At 47.6% G+C, this 21763-nt stretch overlaps 1 protein-coding gene across 1 annotated transcript in view; it reads right to left on the bottom strand.

Moving 5' to 3' along the window:
• The window catches only part of NAA15 (N-alpha-acetyltransferase 15, NatA auxiliary subunit), a 778287-nt gene that overhangs the window by 165482 nt on the left and 591042 nt on the right, over positions 1-21763 (bottom strand). The window contains exon 15 of the mRNA XM_086962172.1: positions 2595-2788. Within this exon, the coding sequence (XP_086818298.1) occupies positions 2595-2788 (194 nt within the window). The remainder of the gene's footprint in view (positions 1-2594; positions 2789-21763) is intronic.

The raw sequence follows: 21763 nt of genomic DNA, 5'->3' as shown, positions 1-21763 counted from the left end.
GTTCAGACATGGCCATATGCAAATCAGTCTGACCCTGTGCCTCATGGGAACAGTCCAGCCCGAACTGCCAAGCCATGTCTTCCCTGGACCGGAAACAAGCATCCTGGGACCGGTTTCGGTAACGGGAGACGCAGGGTTACGATAACGACGCTGAGCAGCCTGGGCAACCACCGAATCTGGCTTCGGCTGCGCAATCAGGCATGCTGGAGATCCGACGGGTGCCTTATATTTCTTTTCCAGACGGGGCATCTGCGCCGGTAGGGAATTTAGCTTCTGCATTAACTTCACCCCTTCACTCCAAATAAAATCTTTAATGGGTACCGTATGGACTTGCTTCAATGGTTGATTTTTGAAATCATAGAGGAAGCAATCCTCTTCCCTCTGGACTCGTGGTAACTTGAAGCTTTGAGTCGCCCTATCCATCAGCTGATGGAAACTAGCAATGTCCACCGGAGAAGAATATCTTGGAGTAACCAGAGGGGGGGGGACGGTGTCTGAACTTGGTATTCATCCCAATCTGCCATATCATCGTCATCATCACAAACCTCACCATCTTCGGGGTCTGGTGGAATCTCATCTTCGTCATCGGCATACACTCTAGTATGTATTCGGACTGACATCTGCACTTGAGGAGAAGGAGTTGGCAGAGTTGACAGTGAAGTCGAAACAGGAACTTCAACAGGCGCAAGAGTAGAAGGTACTGTCGACATCAGCGGAGATAGCGGAAAACGCCTATTATAGTCGTCCAACATATGCTGGAGATTGGAGATGAGCGACAGAGGCAAAGTCGCAGTAGGAACTTGAATAGGTGTTTCCTCTTGTTGGAAATATTGGTCCTCATCATCCTCACCATAATCCTGGCACTTGATGACTAAGTCCGATTGACTGCGTGCCGCCCTAAAGGACTCGTGTACATCTTCTTCAGAGTCCTGCTCCGAACCCATGGCAAACAAGGGCGAGGGAGGCGGAGGATCACTGGTGATGGAAAGCTGGTCAACAGGCACCCTGTGATGCTGGTGAAGTGGGTCATGACATAGGCGTCGACGGAACCAAACTTGAGGAATCCCTCGTCGACGGTACCGCCGTCGACGGTAAAGCCGCCGTCGACGGATCGACGACGAAGACTACTTCGTCAACGTCGATGGAGTGGTAGTCGACGGAGTACTCGTCGACAGGGCCGTCAACGAAGCGGACTTCTTGAGGATTCTCGTTGACGAAGATTTGGTCGTCGACTGTAGAGTTTTCTTCGTCGACAACGAAGCAATGGGTATGGTAGATGACAGTCTTTAAACTGAGGGATACCTTCGTCGACGATGATGACGTCAATGAGACAGCCGTCTACGATCCTGCAGCAGACGTAGTCGTCACAGTCGCCGGAGACGGCAGATTTCGTCGTCGGGACGAACGTCGACGCTCCCATCGAGGAAAAAACATGTTTTTTCACAGAAACATGAAGTGAAGATGCAGCAGACACCTGAGAGCCAGGTCTTGTGGGCGTTGAAGTAGTAGGAGGAGGAGGTTAAGACACCACAGGAGCCATAGAAAGACATTTTCTTCTTTTTAATGAATGGAGAAGGCAAGTCCTGCACACTACTACGTTTAGATGCTGCATGAGAAGTACCAGACAGACTTTCGGCATCAAAAAGTATATTATACTTGTCCTTAAGTCTCTGAAGCCACAGGTGGAGATGGCCTTCCCTGTCCTTAACACCATCGCTGCTTATTATTTTCCCCTCCTGTGCTGCATTCCCAGATTTCCCATTGTTCATGACGAGCTCAGCTCGTCATGAGTGTACGAGAGGTGTACCTCATGACGAGCTGAGCTCGTCATGAGCTTCGAAGGTGTTAAGGGTTTTTGTAGAAAAAGTTCTATAGAATTTACATTTACCCACCTCATGGTCAGGGTAAAGACAGTAAATACACTTACTGTGTGGATCATCAGAGTAAAGGCGTAGCTTTCTACAAGAAGTGCAAGGTCTAAATAAAGACTTCTAACTTGAAGACATGCTGAAATCACAGGAAAAAGCAGAAGAAATGTTGAAAACTGAGCAGAGCTCAGGGAGACTCCCTTCACACGACATGCAGTAGAAAATCTGAGGTACTGAGCTCTGAGGAGAAGGTTCTGGAGGGCTGCTGGCGCCTGATTGGCTACAGTTTGGACCAGCATAATGACAAGAATAGGCTAGAAGTGTTTTTTCTCTCTCCATGTATTCCTATGTAGGAATTATGTCTGGGCATTTACTGCCTTTTTTCCAATGCATATTTCATGTGTTATGTTTTTACATATACATATTATGAGTATATTATTGCTATTTTATTTACCGTGGGGCTCCCACTCCGATGACAGGGAATATTCAAGCATGTGAATCTATGAAAGACACCCTAATACTGGAGAAATAAGTGTTATGTAGCCATGTATTGTTTTACTGATGTACAGTGCAATAAAGTGGTGTGATATTATGCCATAACCTGCTTCATACTAATAAAATGTTTCTTAAAAAAAACATTGATTGGCTGCACTAATTTGATAGCACTGCACGTGCTATTCATTTATTCAAAACATATTTTTTTAAAGGGCTGGCAAAGAAAATTACCTTTGCTAGCTTATCAGGTATAAGCTCTTCTTTCGGCCCGCCAATTTCTTCATCATCATCTTCTTTCTTTTTCTTTTGATTCCTCTGAAGCTTTTCTTTTTCAGCATTCTTTTTCTCTTCTTCTAACTGTGCTTTCTTCTGTGCCCGTCTCTGCTTATTACGTAATTTTTTTAGCTCCTTATCTGACATATTTGCTATTAAATCAAAGTACAAGACACACAATCAGGATATCTTCATTTTCAAAACACAAATGTTTACCAGCAGAAATAAATAACTAATCTCTTGAGGGTTATTCATGATCTGTTGGGCTGCAAAGATCAAATAAGCAGTTGACACAAAATGGCACTTTATTTGCAGTAGGGGCAGCCTTAAACCAGATGGAATCATTCACTTTATTATGTCAAAGGCAAGTCCATATATTTTCAGCGAGGTGTGTAGGAAGCTGGCTCTGTATGCACTATACCAAAGTTAGTTATAGTGTGCACAGAGTCCAGGGGATCACCAAAGGTTTACAGAGATAAAAGTAGATAATACCTTACTCTCTAGTTTGGTAGTGTGGGCAAACAGTAAAGGCTTTATCAGAGGGTAGTCTTAAGCATTTATTGTACACACTCAGGTAAGAAATGATACCACACACTCAAAGAGTGAACTCAGACCAATTATTTCTATCAAAAATGTCATTTGTTGTATTTTATTTTTAGAACCAAGCAAAATTTTGTACAGGTAAGTGTAATTCCACTTTTCAAGACACATTGATCAACAAGCAAGCTGGATAAATAATGATTTTTGTTACAGGTTTGTGAAATATTCAAATACAGTTGAAATTACTTTGATTACTTTTTAGAGTACTTTTTTGATTACTTTTTCTACTCAGTGTGATATGCATAAATAAGATACTGGGACAATTCATCAAAACACAGTTTCTTATATTTCCATACAGACACCCACAACATTGAAGTTTTTCAGAGGAAAACAGTTATTAGTTTATCGGTTTGAAGGTAAGTAAATGGTCTTGAGGGGTTGAGTTTATGGGGTTAGAACAAGGGTTCCCCCAGGGTCAAGGATGCACTCAAAAAGCACCCTCAGTGGCACTAGTGCAGCCAGGTGCTGAGGCGCAATGTTAGCTAAAGGACTAGGGAGGGCTTCTGTTGGTGGCTGATCACAGCCAAGCAACTGGGTTGAGAGAGCAGAGCTCCTAGGGTTAAGCTAGGGGGATCAGAGTTAGCAAACAAGGTGCACCCACTGCGGCACAGGGGGCGGCTGTGTAAGAAGAGTACTGATTTTGTGTTGGGTGCACTGTTTTCAATGGAAGTTGCCGGTTTTGTATTTTGGCTGCAGGCTCAGTCCAGGAAGTCTAACGGGAGGAACCAATAGCTTGGCGGGTAGGTTGGAAGGCTCGGAGAGACCTGAAGGGGTCAACCCACAGTGGACACGGACTCTGGAGTAGCCTGCAATGGCAGTGTGTGGGTGTTGAGGTACAGGGCGTCTAAGGGTGGGACAATATTTGCTGAAGCCCTTTGAGGCCTTCCCTGGTCACAGTGCCCATGGTGCCTTTTACAAGGGACTTCTATGCGGCCAGATATGTGCCAATTGGGGGTACAAAAGTCCAGTTTTGGGAAAGAACACAGACAGTGGGAACCTGATTGGCAGGGACCCAGGGAACATCTGTAAGAAAGTGAACCTGTATATAATGCACCAAAGTAAGGTACAGTGTGCACAGAGTCCAGAGTCCCCAGAGGTTTGGCAGAGGTTAAAGTTAGATATAACCGTACTCTCTAAAGTGGTAGCTTGGTCGAGCAGTAAGGCAGTATCAGAGGACAGTGTAAAGCATTTGTTTTACACACTCCGTCAGCAAATTGTCTCACACACCCAAGAACTGAACTCTAGGCCAATTGTTTTGTATATAAAAATATATTGTTTTATTTTAGAACCACAAGTAGGTAAAAAAATACTTTCTAAGAATGAGATGTTGCAATTGAATACGTTCAATGAGCAATACACTTTCGAATGCAATAGATACAGTTGTTGCAATATGCAACATAAACTTAGCACAATAATAACATTGAGCTCAATGGGAATTTTAAGTGAATGCAATATCAATTACCTTACATATGTTTTTCTTACTCGGGGCTGGATCCTGGATTCAGCCCTGGTGTACTCAAGGAATGGACCTGGGTACTGTAGGGGTACAAGTCTCATGCACCGGTACCCTCACAACTGGCATAGGGTACCCAGCTAGAGGGGTGACTGATGTATGCCAGGGCAGTGTTTTGTGGGCATGGCACGTGTAGGAAGGTGGATACCCGACTATGGTTGCCCCCAACTTTTTGCCTGGTGTTTTGCTGGTTTTCCGACTTAGTTGACCTGGGGCCCTGCCAATCAGGACCCCAGGCCTACTGCTCTCTCTCTAAAATGGATTCCATGTACCTTAGGTACATTTCCAATTGGTACTGGGCCACCTTATCAGACCCTGTAACTCAGGGCATAGGTGTACCCAGGGCCTACCAGGGGCTGCAGCATGTACTATGCCACCCCTGGCTGGCCATCTAAATCGGACACAACTGGCTGCACAACAGCTGGGGCAAGGTGGTGTGATCACCATTTGCTTTAGATATAGTATACCTATATCTAACCCTAAAATGGACACACAGATTCCTAACAGTCACTCCTATGGCAGGCCTTGACAATCCTGAAGGCAGAGTGCTTGGAATCGTGTGAGATGGTGCTCTGGCATGAGCTGAGCCCGTTTGCAGCTTGCGGAACCAAGTCCTAATAGCTGTTCCATGATATCGCATACCATATACTCTTAAGTGCATTATAATCCTCGCGGTTAAATGCCAACTCTGGTATCGCTTTATCAAAACATGTCGAATAAGGTGTCATACGAATTGGAATACTAACCCCTCGCCAATTTTGGCGACGGGGTTAGCATTCCACCCTTCTAGAGGGACACGACATGTATGTAACTGTGAACCCCGGTTAAAGTTAACTCAAGCCTCAGCATCACAAAATGGAAGCTGCCACCACAGACACAAGTCTGACCCCCTGCAGCTGGGAGTCCTTCCAGCGAGGGGAGCTTGGACAAAGGGTTTCCTGTCAGGGGCGGTGCTAGCACCATCCCACACAGGGTTTTGTGTATCCTGGGTAGGCAGGGCTTTACAGGAAGGTTACTGCAAGTGGCACCCCGGTGCTCACTACGCATCTGCCGGCTAGAACCAGTTCCAGGGGCACACCAGCCCCTGAGCTGGGGAAAGTCCAGCATGGGAGAGGGGTGTAACCACCCCCTTTCCTGGTCCCACCCCTAGGGCAGGACCTAGTCGCGTACCCACCCCTTTCTTTAGGATAAAGGCAGGAGCGGGGACCCTTCCAAATTAGATCTTTGAATCCTGAACAACTTTCTACGAAAGGAACTCAAGACTTCTTCCTAAGATTTCTCCCTTGTGACTAAGGAGTAGTCACCCTGCACCATCTAAGAACACTGCGGTTTGCTGCACGTCCTTCCTCCGGAATCCGACTGACCAGCACGACGAGACCCGGCTTCCCTGGCACCTCTGACCTCTACCTACCTCTACAGCTAAGCTGAGAACCGTAGGTGCGACGAGACCTCGAGGGACCGGCCATCATCAGAACTGCACAACTTCTATCCAGCACGACCGCCGAGGGATCCTAGTATGAGTGCTTTGGGGTCCGAGAAGCCCCAACCCTGAGCAGCTCCAGCACCAAAGTTCAGCCCTCCAGCATCCACCAGATCTGCGTGGGGCCCTTCTGCTTTTTGCTGCTCACCGCGTTGTCTGGCTACTAGCCCGCTGGCTTGTGGCCTTCCCGACGACGACCGACGACAACAACACTGCTGGTCTGGTTGCTCCAGACTGGCCCTTGCTCCCTTCCAAAAGAGGAGCACCCCGGACCCTCCTGGTCCACTCCAGACGCCATTTTGAGTCCACCGCATGGGCTTGAATTTGCCAAGACTTGTTGCCCCAATCCTGGGTCCAGCGACGTCGACAGCAGCAACCATCGTGGGACAGCTCGTACCTCAATCCTGGTCACCGACAACGCCTCCTGGTCCGTGAGACTGCAGAGCCCAACGTCGCCCACTCACCTGGTCGAGGTGACTCAATCCGGTGCCATCCTGGTGCCCACCTAATCACTGGCTAGTGATTCAGAACTTGGTCCCCTCTGCTTACAGGTGTCTTCCATCTTCGATCCAGGCTTGGATCCACCAAACAATCTTCACTGGTCGCCTGCCAGCAATAACTTCTTTCAGTCTCCATAGACTGCAACGAGGATTTATTTTATTTATTTATTCAAAGTTTTATATAGCGCGAACAAGATCTTAACAGATATCGGAGCACTTCACAGGGGGGAGGGGGGGGGGGAGTGGGCAAACAGGAGGGTGAGTAGACATAATAATTGGGTACAGTATAGTGAACGGTAGCATAATAGGATAACAGTCATGTGCTAATAGGATACAGGTAAACACTCAGACAGTAAAATAAGGCGGTGCAGAGTCTTTGATCTAACTAAAATAGAGATCATGAAATAGCAGAGAACACTCAAATAGACAAAAATATAAGACGGTGCTGAGTCTGAGCTAGCTACAATACAGTTCTAGAGATAACAATAAACATTCAAATAGACATTATGATAGGGTGGTGCAAAGGCTCTGATCCAGCTGCCACAGAGATCAGTGGATACCAGTAAACCCTCAAAAGACAATACTATAGGACGGTGCATAGTATTTGATCCAACTGCAAAAGAGGTCAGTAGGTCATGAACATAAAGTTATTGGAACATTAAGTATCCAATGTTACAAGATCGGTGCAAAGTCTCTGAGCAGCAACAGTAAGGATCAGGTGAACTTGGCCATAAGGATGGCTTTCACTTCTTTCTTGAAGAGTACAGTGGAGGAGATAATCCTCGTTTCAGGAGGGAGTGCATTCCAGATCCTGGGTGCCATTCCTGAGAAGGAGCGTTTGTAGGTTTTTTCCTTACGGAATCTGCGAGGTTTCAGGAGCAGACTTTTTGTACTTCTATTGGATCTCAAACCTCCTGATATAGTCAACTTTTGAGTGAGGTAGGTGGGAGCCTTGTGGTGTATGGCTGAGTGTGTCATAACCGCAATTTTAAATTGTATTCTGGCTTCGAGGGGAAGCCATTTCAGAGATTTCAGGTCAGGGGTTATATGAGAGTGTTTCCTTGAGCCCGTAATGAGTCTCGCGGCAGCATTTAGGGAGGCTCTTAGGGGTGCTGTTGCTCGAGGGAGACCGCTGAGGGCCACAATTCCATAGTCTATGCGGGGGATGACTAGTGCTTGTACAGCAGTTTGGAAGTCCTTGGCTGGGAGGAAGGGTTTGAGTTTCCTCAGCGTGTTGATTTGAAAGTTAGCTCCTTTCGTTGCTTTGCTAATGTGCTGTTGCATATTGAGCTTTGCGTCAAGTGTGATGCCTAAGGATTTCGCAGAGTCCACGACGGTGGGTTGGACATTGAATGCTCTTAGGTGATTGAGCCATATTTGGGTGGTGGTAATTTTAGCAGGGGGTGATATCAGGAGGAACTCAGTTTTCAGCGCATTTAGTTTGAGGTGATTGTCGGCCAACCAAGATTGGGAGTTCCTAAGTGTGCAGTTCAGAAGTTTGATATCTTCCGGGGATTGTACCTTTAGGTAAAGTTGAGTGTCATCGGCATACATGTGGAAGTGTACATTGGATGCCTGGAGCATGGTAGCGAGTGATTCCATGATGAGGTTGAACAGCGTGGGTGAGAGGGAAGATCCTTGTGGGACGCCTAAATCTACTGGCACTGGAGAGGACAGCACGTTGTTGATCTTGAACTTCTGGGATCGGTTGTGTAGGAAGGAAGTGAACCATTTGAGTACAGTCCCGGATATGCCCATACTGGTATTCAGGAGCTCTAATAGGTTCTCATGTTTGACCGTGTCGAATGCTGAGGAGAGGTCCAGGAGAATGAGGAGGCATGAGTCGTTGCGATCCAGGATTTGGAGGGCGTCATCAATTATGTGTGTCATGGCCGTTTCTGTGCTGTGTTTCGCTCGGAAGCCTGATTGATGAGGGTCGAGGAGTTCGAACTGGTCAATGTGTTTTGTTAGTTGGAGTTGCACACATTTTTCCAACAGCTTGGCCAGAGTGGGGATATTGGTGATAGGGAGGTAGTTGTTTAAGTCAGCCGGATCAGCTGTAGGTTTCTTGAGTATGGGCGTGACTTGCCCCACTTTGAGGGAGTCTGGAATAAGACCTTGCTGAAGGGAGCTGTTTCCGACATCTTTCCAGACCTATGCAGCCGCAGCCCCTGGGCTAGGTAACTTCGGCATTTCGGTGCCCCAGCATAGCCTCACTATCCAAGGGTCCAGATCCTTTTTCGTTTCAGCTCTACCTAGTCGGGTTCGCCCGAGAACACTAACTTTGCTTTTACTAGCCTCCATAGACTTTGTCCCGCATCCCTAGTGAGAGTGCACACTCTGCACCCGAGTCCCCTAGGCCTCCTGCTAGTAATCTGAAGGTTCAGTAGGCCAGTCCTAGCGATTCCAAACCCTATGAGATTAGTACTTACCTGCTAGTAATTTCGCATTCCACTTTTGTAGTATATGCTTTTCCGTGCCCCTCGGGCACTTGTGTAAATTGTGCAACTTAAAGTATTTTCGTAAGAGTTTTGTTGTGTGCCTAGTACCCTGTCCTCATAAAGAGTACAGGGCTGTTGTGATCTAAATAAATACACTGTTTATTTTCATAACACTTGTGTGGTGTCCTTTCACTTGGTGTTCAAGGGGTATATGTGAGGGTATAGCAGCTGGCTTACCACGCCCTCTAGAGTTTAGCCCGAAGACTGCTCTTGTCCATGCTACTAGGATAGCTGGTCTATCGGTTGACTTACAACCAATCATCAATGAGGGTTGATTGGACTGATACATAGTGATCACTAGAATAGTGAGCACTGCATATCAGGCCAACTTCTCACAGCACGCAGCCTGCAAAGGCAGTGTATGTGTGTCAGGGCACAGGGCCTCTAAGGGTGGCACAAGAAGTGCTGCAGTCCTTAGGGGCCTTCTCTGATCACAGTGCCCTGGGTACCTATGGTACCATTTACCAGGGGCTGATCTGTGGCCAGAGATGCCAATTGGGCTAGTTTTTGGGGAAAGAACAAAGGCCCTGGGAACCTGATTTCCTTGGTGTGCCCTAGGTCCCTGCCAAAGTGCGACAGAAGTCTGGCAAAAAGTGTGTGTGTGTGTGTGTGTGTGTGTGTGTGTGTGTGTGTGAGGGGGATAAGTTTCTGCAACATAAACCCACTTTCCTACAACATCAAAGCAAAGTGCATCAGAAATCTGGCAAAAGTGCGTGTGTGGGGGAAGGGGGTCTACTGCAACAGAAAACACTTTCCTATCATGTGTCCTCAGGCCAGAAGAACCAGTTACTTACCTTCGGTAATGCTCTTTTTGGTGGGTACTCAAACTGCAGATTTGTCATCTTTTGCCTATCTGGGACAGTCGGAATGGAACCTGAGATTTCTGGAACAATAGCTACCTCGAGGTACCAGGTGAGACTCCACAGTAACGCTGTTTCTGGATTATACTCAAACTGTAAATTGCTTACCTTTTGAATAACCCCTTTAGGGGCCTAAGTGGATCTGGATAATTTTTTAGCAATTCTCCTGCATGCTGGTAAGCGGCATTGTGCAGCTCGGCACTGGCTCCATACCACTTAGGAATGATCAGAGCAGTCTCGCATTATCAGCGCCACACTGACATAAGTTACTCCCTTTTCGTGCCTTGCTACGTGTATCCGGAGCTCCACTCCCAATATTGTTGATCATTTGACATCTCCAAACATCTTTTCATAGTGTGCTAGGGAACACAGGCCCCCAAAGGCAGATGTCTGACACTGAACAGTATGAAGTGAGCTTTTGGTACCTTGGATTAGACCATGACACTAATGAACCTTAATGCACACAAGCTATATTTCACAGAGCATAAGTTGTTGTCTCTGCATAGGTGCCGCTTCTGCTCCAAGTTGAGGTCCCAGTCTTTAGGCTGTTCCCACTACCGCTCCACTTCATGCTCTAAACCTTTGGGAACCTCGAAGTCAAATCGAAAAGCAAGCAAAACCCTGCCCCATCCTGTCACACTATGGCAAAGAGAAGGTGTGAGGACATCAAGATTTAAGTTGATGGCCATGAAGCCTGTTCCTCAGCTGTTCCAGAAGCACCCAGAGCTCCCTGGGATGTTTACAACCTCGGAGTAAAATTAGGCCTCCAAGGAGCCCATGCCGCAAACCTTTAGATTGATGACTCCTGGTGCATTGAGCCTTCTAACCGGCTTACCACCGGAAGGCCCCTCCCTGATGGTCTGTGTGAGAAGGTGGCCTGATATGCAGTGCTCACTATTCTAGTGAACACTATGTATCAGTCCAGCAACCCTTATTGATGATTGGTTGTAAGTCAACCTTATAGACCAGCTATCCTAGTAGCGTGGATACGAGCAGTCTAAGGCTAAAGACTCGAGAGGGCGTGTTAAGCCAGCTGGTATACCACATATACCCCTTGAACACCAAGTGAAAGGTCACCACACAAGTGTTATGAAAATAAACAGTTATTTATTAAGATTCACAACAGCCCTGTACTCTTTGTGAGGACAGGGTACTAAGCACAAACCAAAACTCTTACAAAAATACTTAAGTTCGCACAGTATATACAAATGCCCGAGGGGCACGGAAAACCATATACTTGAAAAGTGGAATGCGAAATTACTAGCAGGTAAGTACAGTACTAATAGGCTTTGGAATCGCTTGACTATAGAATCGTTAGACTACTTCTAGGAGACTCGGGTGCAGTGTGTGCACTCTCACGCGAGATGCGGGACAAAGTCTATGGTAGCTAGAAATTGCAAAGTTAGTGTTCTCGGGCGAACCCGACCTGGTAGGAGGAAAACGAAAGTGGATTCTGACCCTTGGATAGTGAGGCTATGCTGGGGCACCGAAATGCCGAAGTTACCTAGCCCAGGGGCTGCAGCTGCATAGGACTCAAAAGACGTCGGGAATCCTCGTAGACGGACCAGGAGCCTGGAAGAAAGAAGTTGCTGGCAGGCGACCAGTGAAGAAAGTTCGGTGGATCCAAGCCTGGATCGATGGAAGATGACACCTGAAAGCAGAGGGGACCAAGTTCGAGACTACTAGCCAGTAGTCAGTGGGCACCAGGAGGGCACCGGATGGTAGCCACCTCGACAAGGCGAGTGGGTGACGCTGTGCTCGAAGATCTCACGGACCAGGAGGCGTTGTCGGCGACCAGGAAGGAGGATCGAGCTGTCCCACGAAGATAGAAGCTGTCGGCGTCGCTGGACCCAGGATTGGGCAACAAAGCCTTGGCAAATTCAAGCCCACGCGGTGGACCTAAAGTGGCGTCTGGAGTGGACCAGGAGGGTCCGGGGTGCCTCTCTTAAAGAAGGAAGCAAGGGCCAGTCTGGAGCAACCAGACCAGCAGCAGTGTTGTCCTCGGGCGTCGTTCAGAAGGCCACAAGCCAGCCGGCTAGTAGCCAAACAACGCGGTGCACAGCAAACAGCAGAAGGGCCCCACGTCGATCGTGGAGATGCAGGGAGGCTGATCTTGGGTGCTGGAGCTGCGCAGGGTTGGGGCTTCTCGGACCCCAAAGCACTCACCAGTGGAAGACTCGGTGGGCTTGTTACAAAGAAGTCGTGCAGTCTTGGCGATCGTCGGTCCCTCGAGGTCTCGTCGCACTCACGGTTGTCAGCTTTGCTGTAGAGGTGAGTAGAGGTCAGAGGTGCCAGGGAAGCCGGGTCTCGTCGAGCTGGGTCGTCGGATTCGTGAAGAATGACTTGCAGCAGACCGCAGTGTTCTTAGGATGGTGCCCGCTTGATGCAGGGTGACTACTCCTTAGCCACAAGGGAGAATCTTGAAGAAGGAAATCTTGAAGTCCTTTCGCAGAAAGTCGTGTCTTGATTCCAAAGATGATCTAATTTGAACAGGGGGCCCGCTCCCATCTTTATACTAAAAAAGGGGGCTGACCCGGTGACTAGGTCCTGCCTATGGGTGGGACTAGGAGGGGGGTGGTTACACCCCTCTGCCATGCCGGACTTCCCCAGGCCAGGGGCTGGTGCGCCCCTGGAACTGGTTCAGACTGGCCTATGCGTAGTGAGCACCGGGGTGCCACTCAGCAGTCACCTTCCTGTAAAGCCCTGCCTACCCAGGATACACAAAACCATGTCTGGGACGGTGCTAGCACCGCCCCTGACAGGAAACCCTTTGTCCAGGCTCCCCTCGCTGGAAGGACTCCCAGCTGCAGGGGGTCAGACTTGTGTCTGTGGTGGCAGCATCCATTTTGTGGAGCTGAGGCTTCGTTTAACTTTAACCGGGGTTCACAGTTACATACATGTCGTGTCCCTCTAGAAGGGTGGAATGCTAACCCCGTCGCCAGAATTGGCGAGGGGTTAGTATTCCAATTCGTATGACACCTTACTCGACATGTTTTGATAAAGCAATACCAAAGTTAGCATTTAACCGCGAGGATTATAATGCACTTAAGAGTATATGGTATGCGATATCATGGAACAGCTATTAGGACTTGGTTCCGCAAGCTGCAGACAGGCTCAGCTCATGCCAGAGCACCATCTCACACGATTCCAAGCACTCTGCCTTCAGGATTGTCAAGGCCTGCCATAGGAGTGACTGATAGGAATCTGTGTGTCCATTTTAGGGTTAGGTATAGGTATACTACACCTACAGCAAAGGGTGATAACACGACTTTGCCCCAGCTGTCATGCAGCCAGTTGTGTCAAATTTAGGAGGCCAACCAGGGGTGGCATAATACATGCTGCAGCCCCTGGCAGCCCTGGGTACACCCATGCCCTGAGTTACAGGGTCTGATAGGGTGGCCCAGTACCAATTGGAAATGTACCTAGGGTACATGGAATCCATTTTAAAGAGAGAGCAGTAGGCCTGGGGTCCTGATTGGCAGGGTCCCAGGTCGACTATGTCCAAAACAAGCTAAAACACAGGGCAAAAAGTTGGGGGCAACCATAGTCAGGAGGTACCTTCCTACAGTCTGTCCCTGTGGGTCCTGTTAGCAGGCCTGTATAGTCTTCAGTACAGACTTCTGCACTATCTCCAAAATCCACATATGTTCCAGTTTGTAGGAAAGTGACCAGTTTTGTCTGATGTTTGATGCTCCTTGATTAAGTGTGCCCTGGGTTCTTTCCCCAAAACTGTACCTTTGCTCCCACAATGGCACATCTCTAGCCTGCATATAAGTCCCATGTGAAAGGTACCAGGGGTATCAAGGGCAGTCTATGTACCAGAGGGAGACCCTAAAACTACTGGTCAACATGGCACACTGTGCCATGCCCACCAAAACACAAAGGTCAGTCACCGCTCTAGCAGGCCTTATAGTCCTATGACACGGTACACAATGCCACAGGTTAGGGCACAGTAGCATGGTCCCTGGACTCCTAGACTACCTGGGCCATTCACAGGCATTGTAAATGCAGTATAGCCATTTTTATACTGTGGGCTGGGAGTTTGGCACCCCTAACCCCACAGCTCCATGATGGCTTTACTGAAGTTTGGTATCAAACTTCTCAGCCCATTCAACCCACACTGATGCCAGGGCTGAATTTATTGCCAAATGCTCTCAGAGGGCATCTTACAGACGCCCCCTGAAAAAACAACCAACCAAACCCTAGAGTCCTGGCTGAGTGGCTGCCATCCCCAGACAGGTTCATGGACCCCCTTGGTAGAGAGACTGCCTCTCATGTGGTCCTGAAACAAAGCCCATTAGGGGCAGAGGTGTCATGCCTTCTCCCCCAGGATGGGCAGGGTCCACCAAGGGGAAGCTTCAAACGCTTGCCTCCTTTGTAAGCTGATCCTGCCTTGAGCCGCTCCCAGCAACTGGCCCCCACCGGTCCAGACCCCCAATTTGGGTGGGAAACCAAGATAGGAAGAGAGGTGTGCCCACCTTTGCCAACTGCACCCCTCAGGTGAAGGAGGCGAAGCACACCGCTCAGTCCCCGCCACCTTGAAGATGAGGAGACCCATCCAACCAGAGAAAGGCTTATGCCCTCCCTCCCACTGAAGGGTGCCATAATAGGGGGTGTACCCACCCCAAGGAAGGTACCTACCTGTAACACCCCTACATTTAAAATTATGGGGTGATCCCAAACCTTGCCTCCTCAGACCAGCAACAAAAAGAAGAAGGACCTTAGAGCTGTGCTGAATGGAGAGGAGGAGGACACCAATTGTCCTGGTTCCAGCCCTACAGGCCTGTCCTGACCTAGACATATAAACACTCCTGCAGTGGACGCCCCATGGACTTGGGTGGCCCAGAAAACTGTGTCCAGGCATCCCAACTTCGACCTCTCCAGCCAATGGTCGCCTCCAGGAAGCCTCCCTGCCCGAGCCTGCAGTCTTTTTACAATGGGAGATCTCTGGTTGGAACACAGGGCAACTGCCGCCAACTCAGCACCATGTACCCGGTCGCCACTGTGGGTGAATCTTTTGTGCAAACTCGGATCCCCCTTTGGCCTGTGCTTAACCCTAGGTACTTTGCTCCCACAACCCAGTGGCTTGGTCAAGAGCAGCCACCAACCGAAGGACCACTAGCCCCACTGGTGAACATTGAGCCTCAGCACTCTGCACCCAGCCACCCTAGTGGAACTGAGGGCGTTCTTGGAGTGCATCCCTGACCCTGGGGGAACCCTTATTCTATACTCCACCTTCAAAGCGGATTGCTTATCTGCAATCCAATAACCACATTTTCTCCCGTAAGATTGCATTGACTGTTTTTCCTCTGAAAAAGTTTTGTGCTGAGTTGTGTTTGTAAGGAAATCCAAGGAACTGACTTTTAAGGCAAAAGTGGTTAACTTACCTTTGTCTAGGAAATGTACCAGTGAGATATCTAGGCATACCACATGGAGTAGAAAAAGTAATCCAAAAGTAATCTCAAAGTATTTACAAAGTAATTGCAACGGAATATCAACTGTCTTTAAACATTTTACAAACCTGTAACTAAGCCAATTTCATCCAGCTTGCATATTCTTATCAACCTGTTATGTAAATTACAACTTTACTTACCTGTACCAAGTCCTGCTTGGTTTTCAATGGAAAATGCTACTTACCAGTATGCATCTGTTCTTGGCATGTAGAGCTGCAGTGTTACACACTGTGCATAGATCACCTCCGAGTGTTGGGCCCGGATGTTTGCCGTTTGTGTTCGTCCTGAAAAGTTATTTGGAAGTCATGAGATAGGCGGCGACTCCTTTGGACCACATTGCGCATGGGCATCGGCTCCATCCTCAGATTGTTTTTCACCATTCGGGAAATGATGGAGCTTTGCAAGAAAAGGAAGTATGTCCATGTAAGCTGTATCTAATTAAGATAATACTGGGACAGACAAGGGGAGGCGGGTGGGCGTGTGTAACTCTGCAGCTCTACATGCCAAGAACAGATGCACACTGGTAAGTAGCATTTTCCGTTCGAGGCATATGAGCTGCCGATTACACACTGTGCATAGATTGTATAGCAGTACCCACTCTTAGCGGCGACCACCCCTATCCGTTGCAGTAGTTTGAAATTGTGTTTTGAGAACAGCCTGGCCCACATTAGCTTGTTGTTTAGTTTGCACATCTACACAATAGTGTTTTGTGAATGTGTGCGGTGTTGACCATGTAGCTGCTTTGCAGATGTCATCTAAGGGAATATTCCCTAAAAATTCCATTGAAGCCTCCATCTTCCTTGTTAAGTGGGCGTTTGGAGGAACAGATAACATATGTTTAGCTTTGCGATAGCAAATTTGTATGCATTTAACAATCCACCTAGCTAACCCAGATTTTGATATATGGTTGCCCTTGTGTAGTGGTGAGAAAGACACAAAAAGTTGTTTGGTCTTACAAAAGGGTTGTGTTCTCCTAATGTAGTATAACAATGCTCTTTTGATATCTAGGGTATGAAGAGCTCTTTCTGCTACTGTTTGTGGCTGCGAGAAGAACACAGAAAGTTCCACAGATTGATTGAGGTGGAAGGGAGAGATAACTTTGGGAAGGAATTTTGGATTGGTACGGAGAACGACTTTGTGACGCATTGGCAAGAAAGGTTCTTGAACGGTTAGTGCTTGTAGTTCAGTAAGCCTCCGTAGTGAAGTAATAGCTACTAGGAATGCAACCTTCCATGTTAAAAATTGAAGTTCACATTTATGTAAAGGTTCGAAGGGAGGTCCCATTAGCCGTGTGAGAACAATGTTTAAATTCCACACTGGTGAAGGTGGTACCCTGGGAGGAATTTTTCGCTTGAGGCCTTCCATGAAAGCTTTAATAGCAGGCACTCTGAACAGAGATAGATGCTGTCTGTTCTGTAGATATGCTGCTATGGCAGCAAGATGCATTCTAATAGACGTGTAGGCCAAGTTACATTTTTGAAGATGTAATAAGTATGCTATGATGTGTTGAATAGACCCGTCTAGAGGATTAATGTTTTTGTGACAATATATCACAAAGCGTTTCCACTTGGCTGCATAGCATGCTCTAGTGGTTGGACGTCTAGCCTCTTATGACGTTCATACAGTCATGAGAAAGGTTAAGATATCGGAATTCTAGGATTTCAGGAGCCAGATTGCAAGGTTGAGCTGAGCTGGGTCCGGGTGTCTGATCTCTCCACGTTTCTGGGTTAAAATGCGTGGAGATAGGTATAGCTTTTGGTGCGATACTACAGACCGTTGTAGCAGTGTGGTGTACCACGGCTGTCTGGCCCACGTTGGAGCAACTAGGATGAGGGTTAGAGAATGCTGCTGTAGTTTGCGTACTACTAGTGGCATGATTGGTAGAGGCGGAAAAGCGTAAGCAAATTTGCCTGACCAGTTCATCCATATTGCATTGCCTTTGGACAGTGGGTGTGGATATCTGACGGCGAAGATTGGGCATTTGGCGTTTTCGTGGGTGGCAAAGCGGTCTGAGGTTGTCCCCACATCTGAAAGAATGGTTGAAGAACTTGTGGATGAAGTTCCCACTTGTGGATCTGTTGTGTGCGACGACTTAACAGATCTGCTATGGGATTTTGTACTCCTGGAACATACTGGGCTAAGAGGAATAGGTTTTGAGGTATAGCCCACCGCCATATGTTTTGTGCTAGCTGAGAGAGTTGCAGGGAGTGCGTTCCTCCCTATTTCTGTATGTAATACATGGTTGTCATGTTGTCCGGGCGGACTAACAGCTTTGTTTGATATTTGCTTTTGGAAAGCTTTCAATGCTACGAACATGGCTAGTAACTCCAGATGATTGACATGTAGTAATTTTTGTTGCGGTGTCCACCTGCCCTGCATGGTGTGTTGCAGTAGGTGGGCTCCCCAGCCGGAGAGCGATACGTCCGCTGTCAAGACTATCTGAGGAACTGGCTCTAGGAATGGTCGCCCTTTGGAAAGGTTTTTGGTGTTCCACCACTGCAGAGAGCGATGAGTCTGACCGTCCTCCAACACTAGGTCTGTTAATTGCCCTTGAGCCTGGTTCCATTGGCGTGCTAAGCACTCTTGGAGAGGACGCATTTGAAGTCTTGCATGGGGCACTATGAAAATGCAAGAGGCCATTATCCCTATGTGCTGCATGAACACTCGTGCTGGAAGGGAGTGTTGTGGCTGAAACTTTGTGAGAAGAGCTTGCATGCTGGCTATCCTTACTGTAGTAGGATAAGCTAGCGCTGTCGAGGTGTTTTTTGTAGCACCGAGGTATTGTTGTACTTTGGATGGTTGCAGATGGGACTTGGTGTGGTTTATTGTGAACCACAAGTTGTGAAGCAGTTGGATAGTGGCATGTGTGTTCTATACACTGGTTGTAGGAGCTGGCTTTTATGAGCCAGTCGTCCAGGTGTGGGAAGACGTGGATGTGCTGTCTTCATAAATGTGCTGCCACTACTGCTATTGCAAACAAAACAGGTGATGGACCGAATGTGGATCAATGTCACACATTCTGGGCCCAGATCTTTTGACTGGGATGAATGTGTGACATTGATCCACATTCGGTCCATCACCTGTTTTGTTTGCAATACCGCCATAAGTGCGCTGGGGATGCTCAGACGTGGGTCCCAGGCACTCCACACCACTGGAGTCAAGCTAGCCGGGCTGATGAGAGGTGTTACCTCGAAACCGGTCCGGTCCTCGGATGCTTGATTCCGTTCTGGGAAGGACATGGCTTTTGTAGTTCGGACTGGACTGTTCCCATGGGGCACAGGGTCAGAGCTGATTTGCATATCGCCATTGTCTAACCCAGGGTGGTGTGGAGTGCAAAAAAACGATGGATTTGGGCCCAGATCTTTTGACTGGGATGAATGTGTGACATTGATCCACATTCGGTCCATCACCTGTTTTGTTTGCCACTACTGCTAGGCACTTGGTGAATACTCTTGGTGGTGTTGTGACTCCGAATGGGAGTACTTTGAATCGATAGTGCTGCCCGTCTATTACAAATCTGAGATACTTCCTGTGAGCTTTGTGAATGGGAATGTAGAAGTATGCGTCCTTGGGATCTAGAGTAGCAAGGAAGTTGTTTTGTAACAGTAGAGGAAGGACTTGTTGGAGTGTAACCATGTGAAAATGATCTGACTATGTATATGTTTAGAGGTCTGAGGTCTAGAAGGATTAGTTACTTACCTGTAATCCTAGTTCTCATCCAGGGGTATACTCATCAAAGTCATAAACTATGAATAATCCCCGCCTATGTGCGGGATGTAGGAGCATATAGAAAATATATATGTGAAAACATATATTTGCAGCTTAACACATTTCTCAACTGGCAAATCTGCCGCAAAATTACATGAATTAGCATACACACAGTAGTACTCTCCCAACCCCCAAGAAAGAAAGAGAGCAGTAAACATTTGCATACAACAATGCTTTATTGCCTTAGGAAAACCTGTAATTGCAGGCATTTGCCAGTACGCTGCAGTAGAGTATAAAGAAACAAAGAAAGACTGACACCTTGCCTTTAAGGCATTAGAGTAGGGGTACCGTGCCTTTAAGACCTGAAGGCGACCCCCTGCTCCCATGATGCACCACAGGTGGCAGTTGGGTCAGTTCTTTTCGGAGGTGCATGACACCTGAATAGATCTGCAGTAACCTTTCATAACTTTATGATCATGCTCGTCCAGGGAGGTGGGCGGGAGCTTATGACTTTGATGAGTATACCCCTGGATGAGAACTAGGATTACAGGTAAGTAACTAATCCTTCTCATCACTAGGGATACTCCTCAAGAAAACAAGTTACTTACCTGTAACTTTGGTTCCCCAGTATTGGTAACTTTCATAGATTCCCATGCTTCGTATCATTCCCCGTCGTCGGAATGGGAGCCTCGGTAGTATAAAAAACCATAGAAACAAAAGAGAAAAACAGGCCTAGGCCTCATCTCATTTTGTATCCTATCACTCTCTTTGTGTAAAAGAGACCAAACTTTTGCCAGGACCAATCAGAGCAGCCTCACCCTCTAGAACCTTCCTGAGAGAGCTCAGAGCCTCAGATTTTCGTAGCCGTTGTGCAAACCACCACTATCTCATGTGAAAAGACTGAGCTTTCCCAGGGAGGCGGGTGGGCGCATGGGAATCTATGAAAGTTACCAATACTGGGGAACCAAAGTTACAGGTAAGTAACTTGTTTTCTTGCCCCAGTATTGGAACTTTCATAGATTCCCATGCTTTGTATCAGAGTAGCTAGCAGTAAAATACCAAGACACATTTTGTAAACCAGCAAGAACATAGTATCAACAACCACATAGCAATACTTATAGTAAAGTAAGAAAAAAGGAAACAAAATGTGCCCACCAGGATGGAGGGACTGAAGGGAAAGCTCACGTCTCAATGAAAAAGATTCTGCAGAACTGCTTGACTAACAGCCGCGTCGTCTCGTCCTGCAGACTCTAGGCAGTAATATTTCGTGAAGGTATGAGTACTGCTCCACGTTGCTGCCCTGCATATATCCTTAATGGCGATTCCAGAGAAAAGAGCCACAGATGAAGCCACAGACCTTGTAGAATGGGCACGAACCTTACTGTTCAAAGGCTTGCCCGCCTCCTGATGGCAAAATTGAATGGCACTGGATATCCAGCGGGAAATACCACTCTTTGCTAAAGGAAAACCTTTCCGTGGTGCGCTGTAGGAGATGAACAACTGGGATGATTTCCGAAAGGTCCTTGTACGCTCCAAGTAGAATTTTAAGCATCTCTGAACGTCCAGAGAATGTAAAGTGCGCTCCGCAGGTGTAGAAGGACGCAGAAAGAAGGATTTTAAAATCAAAGGTTCATTCAAGTGAAACTCAGATGGTACTTTCGGAATAAACTTTGGATTGGTGCGAAGAATAAGAACATCCTTTTTGAATTGAAGGAATGGATGTACAATGGAGAGGGCTTGAAGCTCACTAACTCTTCTCCCTGAAGTAAGAGCTAGAAGGAGAGCAAGTTTCCAAGAGAGGAACTTTAAGTCTGCCTTGTGCACCGGCTCAAACAGAGGTTTCATGAGTTGAGCCAGGACAAGATTGAGCTGCCAAACTGGAGGTGGAGGTCGAACTGGAGGGTACATCCGGAACAAACCCTTCAAGAACTGTTTAATGATCTGAGAGGACCATAAGGAAGGGCCTGAAGAAGTACGTCGAAACCTTGAAATGGCTGCAAGATGGACTTTCACAGACGAATGTGCCAACCCAGATTTAGCCAATGATAGAATATATGGCAAGAGTTGGGGAGGCAGAGATTTGTAAGGGTGGAGACCTTGTCTTTGACACCATAGGCAGAACCTTCTCCATTTCGCCTTGTAAGTTTTATTCGTGCTCGGTGCTCGAGCCTGTGACAGAACGTCTCTACATTCTTGGGAAAGATCTAGATGACTGAACTCTCTGTGTTCAGGAGCCACGCTGTCAAGTGGAGCGATTTCGGATCTGGATGGTAAACCTGCCCCTGATTCCTGGACAACAGGGACGGAATGGATCGTAAGCGGATCGGAGGAGCCTGGGAGAGTCGCAGGAGCTCCGTGTACCAAAATTATCGGGGCCACGCTGGTGCAATGAGAATCATCTTGCACTGTTCCGCCTTCATCTTCTTGAGTACTCGAGGGATGAGGGGAATTGGAGGGAAAGCGTAAAAGAATGCGCTGTACCAGGCCATCGAAAGAACATTCCCCAGGGACC

The sequence above is a fragment of the Lissotriton vulgaris genome, chromosome 3_1 (assembly GCF_964263255.1).
Source record: "Lissotriton vulgaris chromosome 3_1, aLisVul1.2, whole genome shotgun sequence".
NCBI classification, from domain to species: Eukaryota; Metazoa; Chordata; class Amphibia; order Caudata; family Salamandridae; genus Lissotriton; species Lissotriton vulgaris.
Note: the sequence above shows the minus strand (reverse complement) of the source record. Positions and strands in the feature narration are given on the sequence as shown.